The 16,665-nt window shown below is 38.7% G+C and overlaps 1 protein-coding gene across 4 annotated transcripts in view; it reads left to right on the forward strand.

Moving 5' to 3' along the window:
* The window catches only part of DHRSX (dehydrogenase/reductase X-linked), a 162,247-nt gene that overhangs the window by 39,147 nt on the left and 106,435 nt on the right, over positions 1-16,665 (forward strand). For all 4 annotated transcript variants that reach the window (XM_059839365.1, XM_059839367.1, XM_059839364.1 and 1 more), the window contains exon 3: positions 10,893-10,961. In XM_059839365.1, the coding sequence (XP_059695348.1) occupies positions 10,893-10,961 (69 nt within the window). The remainder of the gene's footprint in view (positions 1-10,892; positions 10,962-16,665) is intronic.

Below are 16,665 nucleotides of genomic sequence, written 5' to 3' on the forward strand. Positions count from 1 at the left end.
GTAGGGTCACAAAAACATAGAACATTCTTTTTTTTAAAGATTTTTTTTTTTTTTTTTGTTAATCACTCAAAGTTTAGGGTATTCCATGTAACAAAATTCAGGGTGAGAGTTTTGGGAATGGGACTGTGAGGTTTAGGTGAAGGATCTCTAAATTAGCTGAATTTTTTTCAACTCACAGTAAGTCCCTCATAAATCTCCTTCACTCACCCTCGCACCCATAGTCTCATAGTCTCCAAGATGTGTGAGCTCATGTGATCTTGCGAGCATCACCTGAGTATGGGAAAAGGTCATGCCAGCTGACAGTCCTTCTCCTGTCCTTGTGGTTCTTCTTGATCAGAAGTGACAGTTTATGGTCAGATCTGCCACAGAAGTTGTGCAGACTCCTTCTCTGGACATATTAACAATTCATCGGGATGTGCCCTGTGTTACTTGTTCTGGGTGAAACTGCATTAGCAGGGGGATTGGACAGAGCTCCCTTCCAACCACTACTATTCAGTGATCTTTTGTGTTGCTCAGCAGCTCTCAGTACATTTTTCCTGGTCTGCAATATATAGACTCTGTCTATTGCCTATTTTTAGGCTGGACTATCAGGAAAAATAATGGTATGGGTAATAAGCTGTAACCTGGAGATGTTATCCTCCTGATGGCAGAGTGCATGGCTGTCTGCTGCCAGTCTTCTGTAGTGGGCCCTTGACATGCACAGCACAGGAACAGTGTCCTCTAAGCATCTTTTGTTTATCAATAAAGGGCATTCTTTTAACACTTTGCTCTTTCTTTTGGTGCCTACAAACACATGCACTTCCATTGACTCCACAATTGTATCAATCTTACTGTTTTCATTATGAATCCCTACGAATGTGAATTAATGAAATTAATTATAGGAAACATTTGATGAGTAAGTCCTTCAGCTGATTCATTTCTTCCGAGCAAACTCTGACCTAAACACTGAGCCCTATGAGTCACAGCCATCTTCTTTGCCTGTGAAACTCTTCAGACCAAAGCAGCCCTGTCAGTAGAATGGATAGTCCCAGGCACTTTTCCAGCTGCAACATCATAACAGTCTCAGAAGCACATTAAATGCAATGACCTTCCATCCCTGCTCATAACTGTTGGGCCCAAGAGTGCAGAGTATGTTTGAAATACCTGCTGGCACATTGGCATGCATTAGCACATTCTGCTTCAGGCCACACATGGCTCAAATAAGAGAGCAAGTGTGCTAAAGCTTTCTCCTCAAGAAATGTTTTCACCCTGTGTTTGTATGTACACATGAACTTCTGTGAAAAAGGTGTGGATGTTAAGTGAATTTGGGCTTGTAAGAGAGACTCACATGTAGCTTGCAGTCAATCATGCTCAATCACGGAATGCTTGTTTCCCATTATAGGAACTGTAGCAATAAAGGATGATATCCCTGCAGCAGGCAAATGAGTCAAGCCTGAATGTCTTATGTGAAAAATGATTCACCATTTGTGATGAATGTGATTTTGATTCAGTTTGACATTTTAGAGGAGCAAATATTTGAAACAACCTACTTTTAAATCTAATCCACCAATGGAATGAGGAAAGCAAATCAGTGGAAAGCATGTTACCTTGTGGAATGTGAGTAGGCACTGTGTGTAAAGGCAGTATCTTCACTCAGAGCCTTCACAGCAAGTGGTTTCATAGTTCTTTCAAATCTCCTTCCTTTCCAGTCCCAGCACTGGTGCACAAGACTCCATCCCCTGCTGATGGTTTCTCTCTGCAGGTGCTGCTCACCCTGCCCTCAGCCCCTCCCTGAGAAAGAGGTTTTGATGAATGCTACAATGATGAAAGTAATTTTCTGTATATTTCTATATCTGTTTGATAGATTTCATTGAGGCATTCTGCCAGGCTGCTTTCTTCAGTAGCTTCACTCACAGTCAGGTGGGCTTTTACTTGAGGAAAATCTCATGGCAAACACCAAACCCCTGGCAGGGAGAACTGGTGGCTGTGATGAATTGTCACAATCCAGCCACACAGGGAGCTCCTGCTCCCTCCTATTCAATTTACTGCTTGATAAATAAACTTGCAATTTCATTTTCAGAGAGAGAAAGTAAATGACACACTGTATTCAGCAGTGACTGATATTGAAGGTAGTGTTTTTTATACACTTACAGATAAATATGCTCTTCACAATGAGCACATTGGAAATTAGGGTATCCTGGACATTTCTATGACCTCCTCCAGCCCAGGCCATAAAACCCAGTAGATTCAGCTCTGGTTCAAGGTGTTTGCCACAGTTTTGTGAGTCTCAATTTAGAATGCTAAAAAACATAAAATATTCATATTCCTTTCATCCTTCTTCACAGCTGTTTAATTTTATGAGGGTTCTGTGTGTGCATGTTAAAATTGTTGACTCAAAAAAGGACAGCCTCTATTTTATTTTTTTTTGCCCTCAGTACATTAATAAAAGAAGGCTGAGATAATGTGTGATAATATCTGATGCAGAAGTTTTGATAATTCTATCTGAAAACAGTGAATGAAAATCAAAATATTTGCACCTTTGCAGTGTTACACTTGTGCTTGGTATAAAACACCAGGTTCAGGGCAGTGTAATCAATCTTTAATGTCTGAGTATATCAGTGTCACAGGTTTTCTAAGACAGGCTCACACTTTGAAGGAAACAATCTCATTATACTTTATATATATGTATAGATATTCATGTGACTTATTTGAACTATGAAATTTTGGCTTGATCCCTGCAATTTTGGCATAAATAAATGTACTTCCATCACCAGATTCAGCACTTCTCTGTGACCTCGGTAAGCTCTGCAGGAGACTAAGCAAGAGATATTTCTGTCACCTCTTTCATTCCCATTAGTTTCCAATTTTCAAGCTGGATTCTCTGCACCATGAATCAGACAATTCTTATATAGTATATTACTACAAAGTGACTTTAGAGGGATAATTAAATCCTATCAAGATGGTGCAATAGTTCATTTTCAAAGACAGTTTGATTTAATTTCAATTACTGAAAATTTTCATGGGTTACTTTAATAGTCTTTTTTTAATAAACACAGACCTATGAGATGCTTGGGTTATATATATATTTTTTAAAAGTATTTATCTTCCTAACTTCAGCCAGGTTTTTTAGGCCTGAATGAGTTTTAGAGTTAGTCAGGAAGTGTCAGAATTTTACCAACCTATAAAAAGTGTGTGATGACTTCTTGTTTCTGTATGAGCATAAAGGAAATGCATGCAGATTCCTTTATATTTGTAATTCAGTTCAGGTTTTATCATATCAGTGCACTGTAATCAGGATTACGAAAATCTCTGTTTACTGTTAATTTTGCACCATACATGTGCACAACAGCCACATACAGTCTCCCAAATATGTTTAAATTTGTCAAACACTTTAGTCCCTAACTTCTGTTGGAAGACTGTCACGTCTGTGCTTGTTTTAACATATGGTGTTTTCAACAAATAATTTTATAGGAAGGGCACAAGTGCTTCAAATTTTATCAAACTATTCAGGGTGATAAAGACCAGGGATGTGTGAAGAAAAGCAGGAAGACCATAAGGAGCTGAGTGTTAAAAGTCATGTGCAGCTCAATGTAGATCAATATGGAGTGATGGACATGGGGAAAAATTTTAATGCCAAAAGAAGACGTGATGGATTCTGTGTTAGCCATCATCACTTTGGAAGTAGATCTCAGGGTCAAAATAGATCATTATGTGAAATTCAGTGGTGCTCCATAGGGTGCAAAAATCAAAACAAATATTAGAAATGGTTAGGAAATGAACAAACTAAACAGACAATATGAGTTGATTCAACTGTATGAATCCTTTGTGGGCCAGAGCCATAAATACTATGTTGTATTCTGGTCTGCCTATTTTAAATGGTCTTAAAAGGTTTAGAGGAAAACAAGTTTTATCAAGGGGATGGAAAAGCAACCTTATGAGGAGCAACCAAATGGGCTTGAAGTCTTCAATCTGTTCACTGTCTCTGAAGTATATAAAATGAGCAGCTAAAAAGATGCAGAGCTTAAAATAGTATGGAGATTGTTAAACTCAGTATAAACACAGTATTAGACATCAAAAAGAAATTAAAACAATCTAAATTAGGCCACTGTGATAAAAACCAAAATCCATCAGAAGTGAAAGAGTATTTCTGGACTAGTATCTGCTGCATAAGACCTTAAATTATTTTTAGTAAAGGAGAAGTGTAAGGTGGACAAATACAGTGCTGGGCAGTTTTGGGAAAACAATGTGCACAGGCCAGTAAAGGTGTTTTTTAAATTGAAAAATAAGTCAGGCATTTAAAAAAAAGTAGAGTTAAATATGTGTTATTGGAATTTTAGAATATTTAGTGCAGTTTTTCTAGGTTCTTGTTTATTTATTCATTAAGCATTTATGCTTAATGCTTTGAAACATTCAACAACTGTGTGAATTAATTTAATCCTGGTTTTCAAAAGCTTTTGTTAAGATTCATGCCAAAAGATTTAAAGTTGCTGGGTGTCTTGAGATAAGAGAAAGATTTCTTGTAGTTTAGTAATAGATTAGGAGGCAGGAAACAATATTGAGAAATAATTTATCAGCTTTGAGTTGGAGCAAAGATGCTTGTGGTCCCACAGACAGATGCTCAGTACATTTATAAAAGACAGATACAGAATACAGGGTGAAGAGTAAGATGATGCATTTTGTTTAAATGTGTTTAGGATATTCAAAATTGTTTGATTATTGATAATTAAAGGTTTTCAGTTTCTGACATGTAAGGAGAGGCTGAGAGAGCTGTATTCAGCCTGAAAAGGACAGGAAGGTTAGGAGGATCTTTTCCAGTATATAAGTACCTAATGGGAAAAAAACCACTCATTTTTTTCCCATTTTTTTTTACATTGTGGGTGTTCAAACACTGGCACAGGCTGCCAAGAGAGGTCAAGGAGTCTCCATCCCTGGAAACACCTGAGATCTGACTGGACATAGTCCTGGGCCACCAATTGTAGCACAGGGTGGGACTGGGTGGTGTCCAGAGATGCCTTGTGAAATCTTAACTACTATGAAGAATAGCAAATAATCTCCCAATAGTGGATGACTGTGTTATGAAGGGATGGATAAATACAGAGTGTTAGTAAATGCAAATACAGAATATGAGAAAAAACAGCCACACCTATGTATTTACAAGAATAGGACCTAAATTAGCTGCTAGTCAAAGAGTTAAATAAATATTGTGATTTACTGTTGAAAGCTCAATGTTCAACATCATCGATATTTTGTGCCAGTCATAAAGGCAAATAAAATTATATTACTTAGCAGGAAAGATGAAAACAGGACAGAAAGCGTCCCTTTTCCTTTATAGAAACCATTGGATCATCCTGTTGTGCATACTCAAAAGGATTCTGGTTGAACTGGAAAAAACTAAAGAGTGATGGTTAGGAGTACAGGATGGCTTTGTACAAGGTGGGGCCCAGAACAAACGTCCTTCTGCTTCCAAACAGATGACTGAGGTGTGGTATCATACAGTTATGGATGGTGTAGAAGTGAGGAGAAGTGGTCATTCCCTCTATTATTGTACACAAAGTAGAGAGCATCCAACAAAATAAAAAATACAACAACAAACAAGCTACTGAAGTACAAGCTTTTGCATGTAATTAGGTGTGTCATTAAATCACAGAGCCTGCTTTCCCAGGTCTCATTGGTGGTCAAGTGCTTGAATGAACTGAAAGTGCAATTAGCTGAAGTAGTGCAGGCCATGTTCATTGGGAGGCTATGTGTGACCTTGGATTCAGGAAATCTCTGAAACTTCCTGCTTCTGGGAGGGTCTATTGGAGAAAATCACTCCCAGTCTTATTGCTGTCGTGTCTTTTCCTTAAGTATCTGCTGCAGGCTATTGTTGGAAAGAAGGTACTTTGTATGTATCGAGGGTTTGATAAACAGGGTCATTCTTAACCTCATGTTGGAACAGGTGGGTAGCTGAAACCTAAGGCCATAATGATGATTTCTTTTCTTTTTGCAAACCAACTTTCTCTCCCTTGCTAATTTTTTGCTTTTTTTCTCAAAGAAACACTTACAACAATATTTTCACCTTTCATGTAAGGAAGGCATGTGTTTAATTGTGACTGTTGTGTGATGAACTCAGTGACAAAAGATGTGTGGTATCTCTAGACACAAGGAAGTTTGTATCATGTTCACAATTTATTTTTATAGCTGGTCGCATCCTTATACCTATTATTGAAATCCATGCCTTAAATGTTTTACATATGAGATGTAAGATTTGTATTCTTTTTATTGAAGATTTTACAAATGCCTTTAAAAGAAACCTTATAAATTCCTTTAAAAACCTGCTCATATTGTATTGAGTTCAAATTTCTCATCCTTGGAGATTTTGGGGGCAGTTATTCCTCTCTTTCAGGCATATTCTATTTTTTGTGCTCGCTCATAAAATCATAATCTTCCTAACACCAGCTGATAGGATTTTGTTTTCCTCTTGAGGCATTGGGTGCCCTCATAAGCCCTGTCTTCAGGCTGGTGCTTCAAAGAAATCAGTTCCCCTTCGATCATAATGAGGATTATGCTACTCTGAGGAGGCATCTGGATTCAAATTTCCATTTGGAAACTTTTATATTCTGTTGCACAAAGGCATCTAACCATCATCCTTTGCAATTCCTTAACCAGATGATATACACTTATACAGAATTGATTACTGTACCACCAAGCTTTTCCTGGTAAACACGTAAGAGTTTATGGGCCCCACTTCTGAACTTGGGTGGCTCAAAGTCAGCGGTGGGGAGAGGGAAGGGCCCTGGAGCATGCTGCACACCCTGGAAAGTTATCCATTGCTTCAGGGAGTAACTGATCTGTAATTATGGCTCCATAGGTCAAGGGATGAGCATTATCTCAGGTTCCCCAGGCACTGGTGACTGAGGGGGTCACACCTGCCAGTGGCTGGGGTGTGTGGGGAGAGCTGGGGGGTGATGTGCCTGCCCTGCCACTGGGCAGCTCTCGCTCCTGCCTTCCCCAGGGGGTTCCCTGCTCTGGGCTTACCGCAGGCTGAGGGGTGCCTTGTGCACAAGGAGGCTCCCAGGCTCCAAGCTGGAGGAGTCAGGTCTTTCTCTGACACCATGTGCTGGTCGCTTTGAATCTTCTTGTTGTTCATCTGCAAAAGTTTTTGTTTGTTTTCATTCTGTGCTATCTTACTGAAAGCAAGGAAACTTTTCCCTTGACAAACTTAGGTAAGGTAAGCGAGGGCTTTTTTTGGATTTGTGAGTTTATTCTCTCCAGGCAACCTTAAGCATTACAGGCTCTATTGTTGATCATAGACTATTTTAAATTTTTTTATAATGCCCTGAAGTACACTTCCTTGAAACAACAGGATTGCAAATTTCTAGTTTTGCAAAACACCATTTGGCAAAGCTCTTGCTTTCTTTATCAGTCTTTTATAGAAATTCAGTGTGTGAGTGGCAATTACCCTTTTGAGGAGATAGTCACATTCAAAGAAATAAAAATATAGTATAAAAAATACATATAGATGTATCAGAGCCCCTTAATTAGTGATAATGTGTTTTTAGCCCATGCTGGCTTTCTAAGGGCCGTGCTTTTCTCAGCCTTGTTCAGATAGGGCAATCTCTGTGATAATTCTGTTGAAATCCATGAAATAACTTTCAGAGTTAGGATCTTCTTAAGTGACTAAGATGACAGAGCCTGACATTTAGGAAAAGATCCAAAGCCTATTGGTGCTGATAAGAATTTTAGTATGTACTTCTCTGGTGGCTTCATAGCAATTTGCTTTGACTTGTGATATTTGTGTAAGTAAATTTTGAAGAGATGAGTACATTTCTTTGATTAAAAGTTGTATTTAAATATGTTTTCCTTTTTTTAAGTATTTTATTAAGAATTTTATTTTTTTATGCCATTGAAAGAATATCTGATTTTATATGAGTGCATCTGTTTAGAATGAATTTATTTTTATATTATTAGGGTTTTTTTCAGAATTGATTTTTGTCAGCATTGTTATTGAATAAGTCTCACCCAAGTTCTTCACTATTCTGTGTGGACTAAGTGGAAAAAAACCCATCAGGTAGGGCACTGAACTGCTTGCATAAACAGTTCTTGAGACAACTATATCTATTTTGAGTTCCCAGTAGACACTTTAAATTAGCATGAAAAGCAAGATTATTATGGGTTTGGGTACTTTGATGATCTAAGCTCCCAAGACAATGAATCCCTTGTTCTCAAAGCTTTTTCTAAGATTCCCTCACTGTATGAAATACATGATCTCTCTTACTTTTCTTACCCTTCAAACCATTTGAATTCAGAGTAGGCAGATCTTATGCTACAGATGCTATAACACTTAAAATGGATAAATTCTAGTATATGAAACATATGGAAATTATGGTGAATCATTGAAAAAATGTCCAGCCAGAGGATTAGTTTGTGTATCAAAAATTTTTTAAAGAATCATGACAAATATGATACTGAGGATTTAATCCAGCTGATAGCAGTAAGAATTTGACCCTCGTCTAGTAAACCATCCTGAATTTTGGGTGCTGTACATCTGTTCTGTGCACTTGAAGGCTGTGCCCTTTAGTGACCCAACTTCATCAAGAAGATGCAGATTAGTTTTGATTTTTCCCAACCCAAAGCTGACTCTGTCAGCTTGATGACTTAAAAAGCATTTTTTTTTTAAATTTTTTGAATAGTTAGTATAGCACTTAAAAGGAGGTTGATCTTTTTGATGCCTACCACTCACTTTGTGCAGAAGGTCCCAGAAGGATATACTGGAAGGGAAGCAGTGCAAAAGTGCAATGTTCCTTTCCTCTCCCACCCACCCTTGGCAAGGGGCTGTTGCTACGCCTTAGCCTAACTCAGAAGGCTAGATTAGCCTCCCAGGTTCATGGTATACATCCTTCTGATCTGGGTGTCTTTGAACTTTTTGTAAGGATTTTGGTCATTTGTTTAATGCCTTTATTCTTTCTTACAGGGTTTTCTATGAAAGAAGGATTTTGAAAGCCTCTATTATTGTGGCAGTTTTCACTGAAGCTATTTCAATTTTGCAATACTCCAGCCTTCAGCATCTGGTTCTCAAACTCAGTTGGATCAGGCTGGGAACAGACATCTGAAGTGACTGTTTAGCAAAATAATAATTTTTTTTCCCCAGTGGTCTAGAGTGAAAAATATGCAAATATAAATAAAATGAGCTCATTTGAAAGGCACTGAGCTTTAATGAATAACCATTTATATAACAGCAAAATAAAGCAAATTAAAATTTGTTGTGAACACAAGCTCTTTTAAAAGAACAAATTAAATGAACATACTGAGAGTTATATCATGACACTGGAGGCTTTAATAAGCCAGATCTCTGCATGAGAGGTGCTGAATAAAAGAGGAATCAAAAAAGATGTTCACAGAATTGGCAGAAAAGTATTCTTATTTCTAGCATAACACTATCCAGCCTAATAAATAACAACACCCTGAGTTTGAAATCCTACTCTAGTACATTTCTTGAGATGAAACAGTGAGGAGTACATTACTTGAAATGAAACAGTGAGGAAAATTAATCTGTTGCCCATAAACCCTGTGCACAAATTTCCCCAGAAATGGCAGGGTTTCATTGGATGGTTTGTTTGTTGATGCTGCATCTGTATCTGGAAATTAGCATAGAACTGAATGATTTTCCTCTCTACAAGGTTGGATGGTTTTAAAGGAGGAAAAACAGCAGGAAGAAAATACTGTAAATATCTGCTTTGCTCTTTTGGGTCTTCCTTCCTTCCTTCCTTCCTTCCTTCCTTCCTTCCTTCCTTCCTTCCTTCCTTCCTTCCTTCCTTCCGAGCAAGTCCATAGTTAATGGGATTTATAGGCACTAATTGTACACCTGTATGACTCTAGATTTTATGTGAGAAATATTTTCTCTCCAGTATCTGCAATGTTAAATGTATTAATTTTGGCTACATTTATGTAAATGTTGGGTTTCCTTGCATATCATGAAAACAAAGATGTGTTTGAAGTCCTTTTTTACTGCAGAAGCACAGCTAAAACTCCATTCCTGAAAGAATACATCTTAGAGTAAATACAAGCATGTACCAGCGAATGTGAACAGGGGGCTGAACCAGATACCTCTGCCAGCTTCCTCTTATTTTTTGGTGCTGTGAAAGCAAGAACAGGATACCTGCAAGCTGGCACCAAAAAAAAAAAAAAAAAAAAAAATCTGTATAGAAACTTTGGCAGAATTTTATATAATGAGGAAAACAGAAAGGCAACTTCATGAAGTATATAAGAGATATCAGAATTGTTGTCCAATTTAGATAATAAACAATAGGTATTTGGATGTTTCATGCTATGGAAAATATTTGTGGATGGATAAATTGAATGTTAATTAAAAAAAATTAACTTGTGTTAACAATTCCTATATCTCTTGTGCTTCTGTTTTTTCCTTTGACGTGTTATAAAAAAATTGCCAAACAAATGTCAGACAATTAGTAACCACCCACCTAAGCTGAATGGTACAAAAGACATTTATGTGGTGCTTAATCACATTTTATGTTAGCACTAACAAATCCTTTCATGAGCGTTTGAGACAGGGTACTCAGGACTTTTCTCCAACTGTGGAAGTCTTCATTTTGGAAAAAGAGCAAGAGGAAGTCTGGTTTGACCTGTAGTGAAGTTTTTTGCAGAATCTGGATGTGATACAATTCACTTGTCTCACAGACTCAAATCTCAAGTCTGCTGGTCCAGTAGATAGTCCTATTTTATACAAATAAATGAGATTAGCTGGCAGAACTTGTGGGAATCACAGTGCATTTGTGCAGCCCTCTTTGAAAGCCTCTGCAGCACACCTTTCCACCTAAAACTTCATGCTGGTTTTACACTGTGGTTGGCGCTTCATAGGTGCCAATCCTTAAATTGATTGCATTGCTAATTTTTCACTTTCTGTTCTTTAACAGCTGGAAACAGTGAAAGTGATGGCCAAGAAGCGGTGAGAAAAATAAAAGAAGAAACTTTGACTGGAAAAGGTACTGAATTATATTATTCCCTTTAAGAAACCGTTTTTCCTCTCTTTCTGCTGTCACCTCTTTTTATATGAGGTCCCTTTGTGTATTGCGAATTTTTTTTTTTTAAATTTAGGGCACTGGAACAGGTTGCCCAGAGCTGTTGTAGATGATTCCTCCCTGGAAGTGTTCAAGGCCAGATTGGATGGAGCTCTGAGCAAACTGGTCTAGTGGAAGGTGTCCCTGCCCATGGCAGGAAGTTTGGAACTAGATGCTCTTTAAGGTCTTTTTTCCCCAAATGGTTCTGTGATTCTATGCACTGAATTCCTGAAATAAATCTGACTCAGGGGTAAAATGCATAGGATATTTCTTAAAAAAATTTTTCAGCCTGGTTTGACTTTGCTGTTTGTTGTTGAAAAAGGGTTGCCTGCAAGTTGCAGTCTGCCTGAGTATGTGTATGTGTATGATTTAATAGATGGGAAAAAATTCAGATTACCAGTAATTTTTGCTAAGGGGAGGATAACAGCAGGTAAGAGTTTGTGCTCTTTTACTTTGGTTGTTTTAGGAGCTAACAGGGTTTTGAAAGACCAAGGCTGCTCGATTGGGTCATTTGACACATGTTAAGAGCTTACAACACTTCGCAAAGTAAAACCATTTTCTTAAATACAAACAGACCTTTCATATCAAGCCTGAATTCCTACCTTTCTGTGGTCCTTCTCTTATTTCCTTTACCTGATGATCAATCATGTTTTTAGAGGTGTAAGGACAGCATAGCTTAAGAACTAAGGGAAAAGGCATGTTCCACACTACCTGCTCTGTGATTGCAGTTTGCAGTTTGTGGTGGAGGGTAGTGCAGCTCACATTTTTGTCCCTGGGTGTCACTGGGTGTAGTTCCTAATGGTGCATGATGATTCATTCCCGCCACTTTGACGCATAATTTCTTGGCAAAATAATAGGGCAGTGTTGCTAGTCCAGCCTATTTGGGATCTTCATGACTTCTTCTGAGATCTGATTCTGTTTTTGTGCCTCTAATAATTACTGTTATGATGATCAAAATACGTGTTAATTATTGTGTTAAAAAGCCCTTTCATTATGATTTATCTCTTGACTTAAATAAATGTGCATCCATTATAGCCTCAGGATACAGGTATGGTAGTTAAAAGCATCATAAATTAAGGCATAGTTAGAAGGATCATGAAAGGAAAAAGGTAATTATTACATCATTAAAGTCTTTTGCTGGAAGTTTCTGTGAAGAGACCAAAACCAGTTGGAATTAATATTGTCATGTGACTTGCATGAATCTGAATAAACAAGGGTCCATGTTATTTTCTCCCTCTGTGTGATCACAGGCTTTTCTAACACTCCAGTCTTTCTTGCTTTTCCTAGGTAAAGTAAGTCACAGCCCTCAGCTATAAACTGTTAAGACAAAGATGTCAGTTTGAGGAAGCTGAAAGCGTATTTAAAGTTGACTGGAGTTGTTCCTCATTGTAATTATTTTAACTGAGGCTTAAGTAATCTCAGGCCCTGATAGGTTTGGCCTAAAAATAAATCGGAAGAGTATTGTCTTTTTGGAATTTCTCACTGATTGAGAGAAATTTGTATTTAGAAGCGCAATGTCCTGCGCAAAAGACTTGTTCAGAACTGAGAGCCACTCTTGTGTTACTGTTTATCAATGAATCTCCACTTTGCTTTTAGTAGGATGTGTGTAGACACTGTGACTAAGTGTCCTTGGTTGGCTATATAATGCTTGTATCCAAACCAAAACACCAAGACAGGGCTGTGCAAGAGTATTTCCTTTTCAAAAGCTACAATTCAAGATCTGTTTAGTCACTGCATAAAAACATTATTGGTTATCTTGACCCTTTTCCCCTGCTTTTTCTTTGAACACTTTTCATGGCCCAAATGAAAACACTGCTTTACAGAAACCTCTCCCATCAGGAACATCAGACTCTTGAGGGAGATCTATTCAAAATAGTATTTTTGGGCAGCCAGTGTGGTCAAGGACTGGTACAATACAGCTATTATGGACAAACAACATGAGTGGATGCCATCAGTTTGTTATCTAGATCTCAGATTCCTTAGAATGAAGAAAATCTCCTTGCTTTTTATCAGGTTAGACAGCAAAAGGGAGCAAAAGACCTTGTCCTCTCCTTGTTGCCTGGCTGAGCCATACATAGCACAAACATCCCCAGAGACAGCTCTGGGAAAATGCCAGGCTTATTGAATGCAAGTAATTACAATGTTTTTAAGGCACTGTCATCCTTCTGTGTCTTGGCCTTGTCTGTCTGGGGCTCTGTCTGATATCTAAGGGTAAGTAGTTTTACTTGACATAATCTGTACTTACTTCTGGGACGAGTGAAATTCAAAGCATGTACATAAGTAATTCCTATGAAGCAGCTGAGGAGCAATAATGTGCTAACAGTGGCAGAGGAGGATAAAGGATAGTAATAAAAAGGCTATGCATGCAGGTGATGGGTGGTTTTTCTGTTTGTTGTTTGGGTTTTTTGTTTATTTGTTTGTTTGGTTTTTTTGTAAAAGCATGGCAAGACATGAAAAAAGGATGGACAAAACTTCTGAATACAGGGAGGCAGGAAGCCTGGTTTCCCACCCTGGAGGCATGGAAAGCAGAGCCAATGCCAAAAGAGAGTACAGACCTGGAGGGGAAAGCAGTTGTAGCTATTTGCTGCAAAGCAGTGATGTAAAGGACTCAGAAAATCTAAACAATGTAGCACTTTATCTCTTCCTTCCACCCACCCTCTATCCTGGAGCTGCATCAGAAACCTTCTTGGTTCCTATCCCTGCTGGGTCCAGACTGTTTAAGTGTCATCTTTGGTGTTAGGTCTCTATTCTGGGTAGCCTATTGCAAAGTGTAAGGAGGGAGGATGTTCATGGGCAGTTGGGTGGAAGTAAATAAGCTACAAGTCCTTGGGGCATGATAGACCCAGTTAGCTTAACCGTCAGAACCTCCTCCGTGATAAAGAAATCACAGCCCTCAGATACCCAGAACAGGCCAGAAGTAGTGCTGCATTGTCATTAAAATTCTCACACCAGCGCTATTTCTAAAAGACCAAGGGCAACACATTGCTGCACTGTGAATCACAAAGCTGGGAGAAGCCAGGATGATGTGGACGTTTATCTTGCTTCCATTTGTTAAATTGGGAACTTGTGTTGTTAATAGTAGCAATTATATGGCTGGGAAAATCGTTGATGGCTCAGGATTGCTACAGAGATATTCTAATTGGATAAATCTCTGTAATTTGCACACAGGGTGTGTCTCTGTTAGTGTGTTCATTAGTTAGATCAGTTGGGTGCTTTTCAGGCAAGCCTCAGCTCTTGCCTGCTTGCTGAGCACAAATTTCTGTCAGGAAGGGCACTGCAGGTCCTGGCCTGGATTCCCTTTGGACAGGACTAACCTGGGAGGTGAGCTGCAGCAGTAACAGAGCATTACTGCATGGGAGCAAACTTCAGAGTTTATCTGAGCCTTCCACAGACCTGCGAGTGCCTATGTCAGGTGTCCAGCACAAAATGAGCTCCAGAAATGGACTTGTATTGATCCAAACTGCTTGTTAGTGCAGCCATAACCACAGTCACCAGTGGTGAACAAACTTCACTGAGCTGTGGAAATGGGAGGTTTCTGTGATACAGTCAGCTCTCAGTGGTACTGAAAGAGAATCTCTCATTTACATAACAGAGTTATATCTCCTGACTCAGTTACCCTCAGCTTATGTCTCTGCAAATGAAAGCTGGTTTCAGCCTGATGATTACAAACATACAAATGTTGGAAACTCATATATAAACATGAATGAAAGCTTCATTCATTCCAGCAAATGTTCATGAATGCTGATGGAATCAGCAATTAGCAAAACTTTATGCATAAATATCACATAGCACAGTACCAGGGGAAGGCTCTCACATCCGGAGTTTAGGACCTGGAGTTGCAACTAGAGTCAAAGGAGAAAAAAATTATCATTTAGTGAGAAAAGAGGGTGTAAAAGTCATATTAAGTGTAGACCTCTTCAAAAGGAGAAGCCTGCGTTTAATCTCACCCAACATTTTTGCGGCAATTTAAATAAAACCACAATTATAAAACTGCGAGCTAAATTCACAGCGTTCATGAAACTTCCATTTGAAGTCAGGTGAGAATGGAAGAAGAGACTTTCTCCAGAGGAATGCAGAGGTTAGCACAGTGGCAGCCAAACTGTGTCATTTGCAGTCTGATCCACATCAAGACGGCGTGGGCAAAATAGTAGAATGAATTGTCTTAAAAAAATTTGTGTGCATTTAACAAGCCTGGCTTTATCCCAGAGCTTTCTCTGGAGATGTTTATGCTACATGTGGTCCAGCCAGGGAATAAGGAGATGACAAGGTCTCTTGCTCCCTTTTGTAGTATAACTTGCTAATAAATAAGAAATTTTTCCTTTTTGTTAGAGGCCTGAGAATGAAGAATTGATGAGAAAGAAGATGGGTTAATGTAGCCAATTCGTACCACGTGTAATTACAGAATAACTCGTGGGTGGTTTCTCCACCAACACTTGCTGTGTCAGGCACCATTTTTAACAGAGCAGTCCAGCTTTTTCTGCTCTGTACCAGAGAGTTTGTTGTTAGCTTTCCTTGCAGGCTAGAGGAAGTAATCTGCTGAGTTCCCAAATTCACAGACTTTTAAACTTGGTGGTGGTATTCCCATCATGTTAGCTGGAGTTTTCTTCAGCAAAGAGTTCAGTTCAGCAAGCACTGATGCCTTGTTAATACGTGCAAAAATGTCTGCCAGGACTTTTTCTTTTGCATGGCACGTCAAAGATGTCATTATGGAAGTGGTCATCCTACTAGTCAAAAATAGTGGAAAATATTTGTATTTGAGACATATCTTTTGCAAGTGTGCATAAGCATATGTGAGTTTATGCTTGCTTATGTCACTTTTTTTTTTTTTTTTTTGGTGGTATTTTGAGGTGTAAAAGCGTCACATCCAGGGCTTGTGGCTGGACCTAATGTGGTTCCTTTGTCTCTGCTACCACATCCTATTGAAATATCCTTTCTCTACCACTGCTGATGCTGAAAGACCTGTAGGATTGGTTTAAAGAGCTTCCTGAGAATGACAGTGCAGTTTCCACCTGCCTGGTTTCTTTTCTCGAGCTGGTGCATTATCTCCAGGGCTTGGCTTTGGCAGGTGAATGGCTGCCCTCAGTTGGAGTTGTACAGTTGAACACCAGGCCTTGAAAGCCAAGGTGGGATGTGAATGGGAGTAGAGAAGTGTCAGTCTGACAGTGCTCCCTTTGCAGGACCCTGTGTGGAATTGCAGAGTTTTTCTGCTTTGTCACTTGATGACAGGTATAAGAACCTTGCCTAAACATTAAGATTTATTTTCCTTCCATAGACTCATCTGAGGTCATATTAGGTATATTCAAGCCAGATGAACATATTTGAATATTAAAAAACATTGCATGTGTTAAACTTAATCTAAATTTGTGACTGGATCCTCCCCATGCACAAGGATGGAAGACTCTTTTCTGGAGACCAAGAAAGTAATGCATGGGCTTATACTTTTTCTCTGTGCTCATAGCACTTATGTCCCTTATCCAGTAAAGCTGGTGACTTTTTGCTTCATATTAAGCAGGGAAGATTTTAATCCACAGAAAGGTGTCTCCAGAGCCCTCTGATAAAATTACTTCGTCGAAAAGTTTTCAAATAAATTGTCCTACTTCTCTGTTTATTTTACATAATTCTTTGATGC

Source organism: Haemorhous mexicanus, chromosome 2, assembly GCF_027477595.1.
Source record: "Haemorhous mexicanus isolate bHaeMex1 chromosome 2, bHaeMex1.pri, whole genome shotgun sequence".
Lineage (NCBI taxonomy): Eukaryota > Metazoa > Chordata > Aves > Passeriformes > Fringillidae > Haemorhous > Haemorhous mexicanus.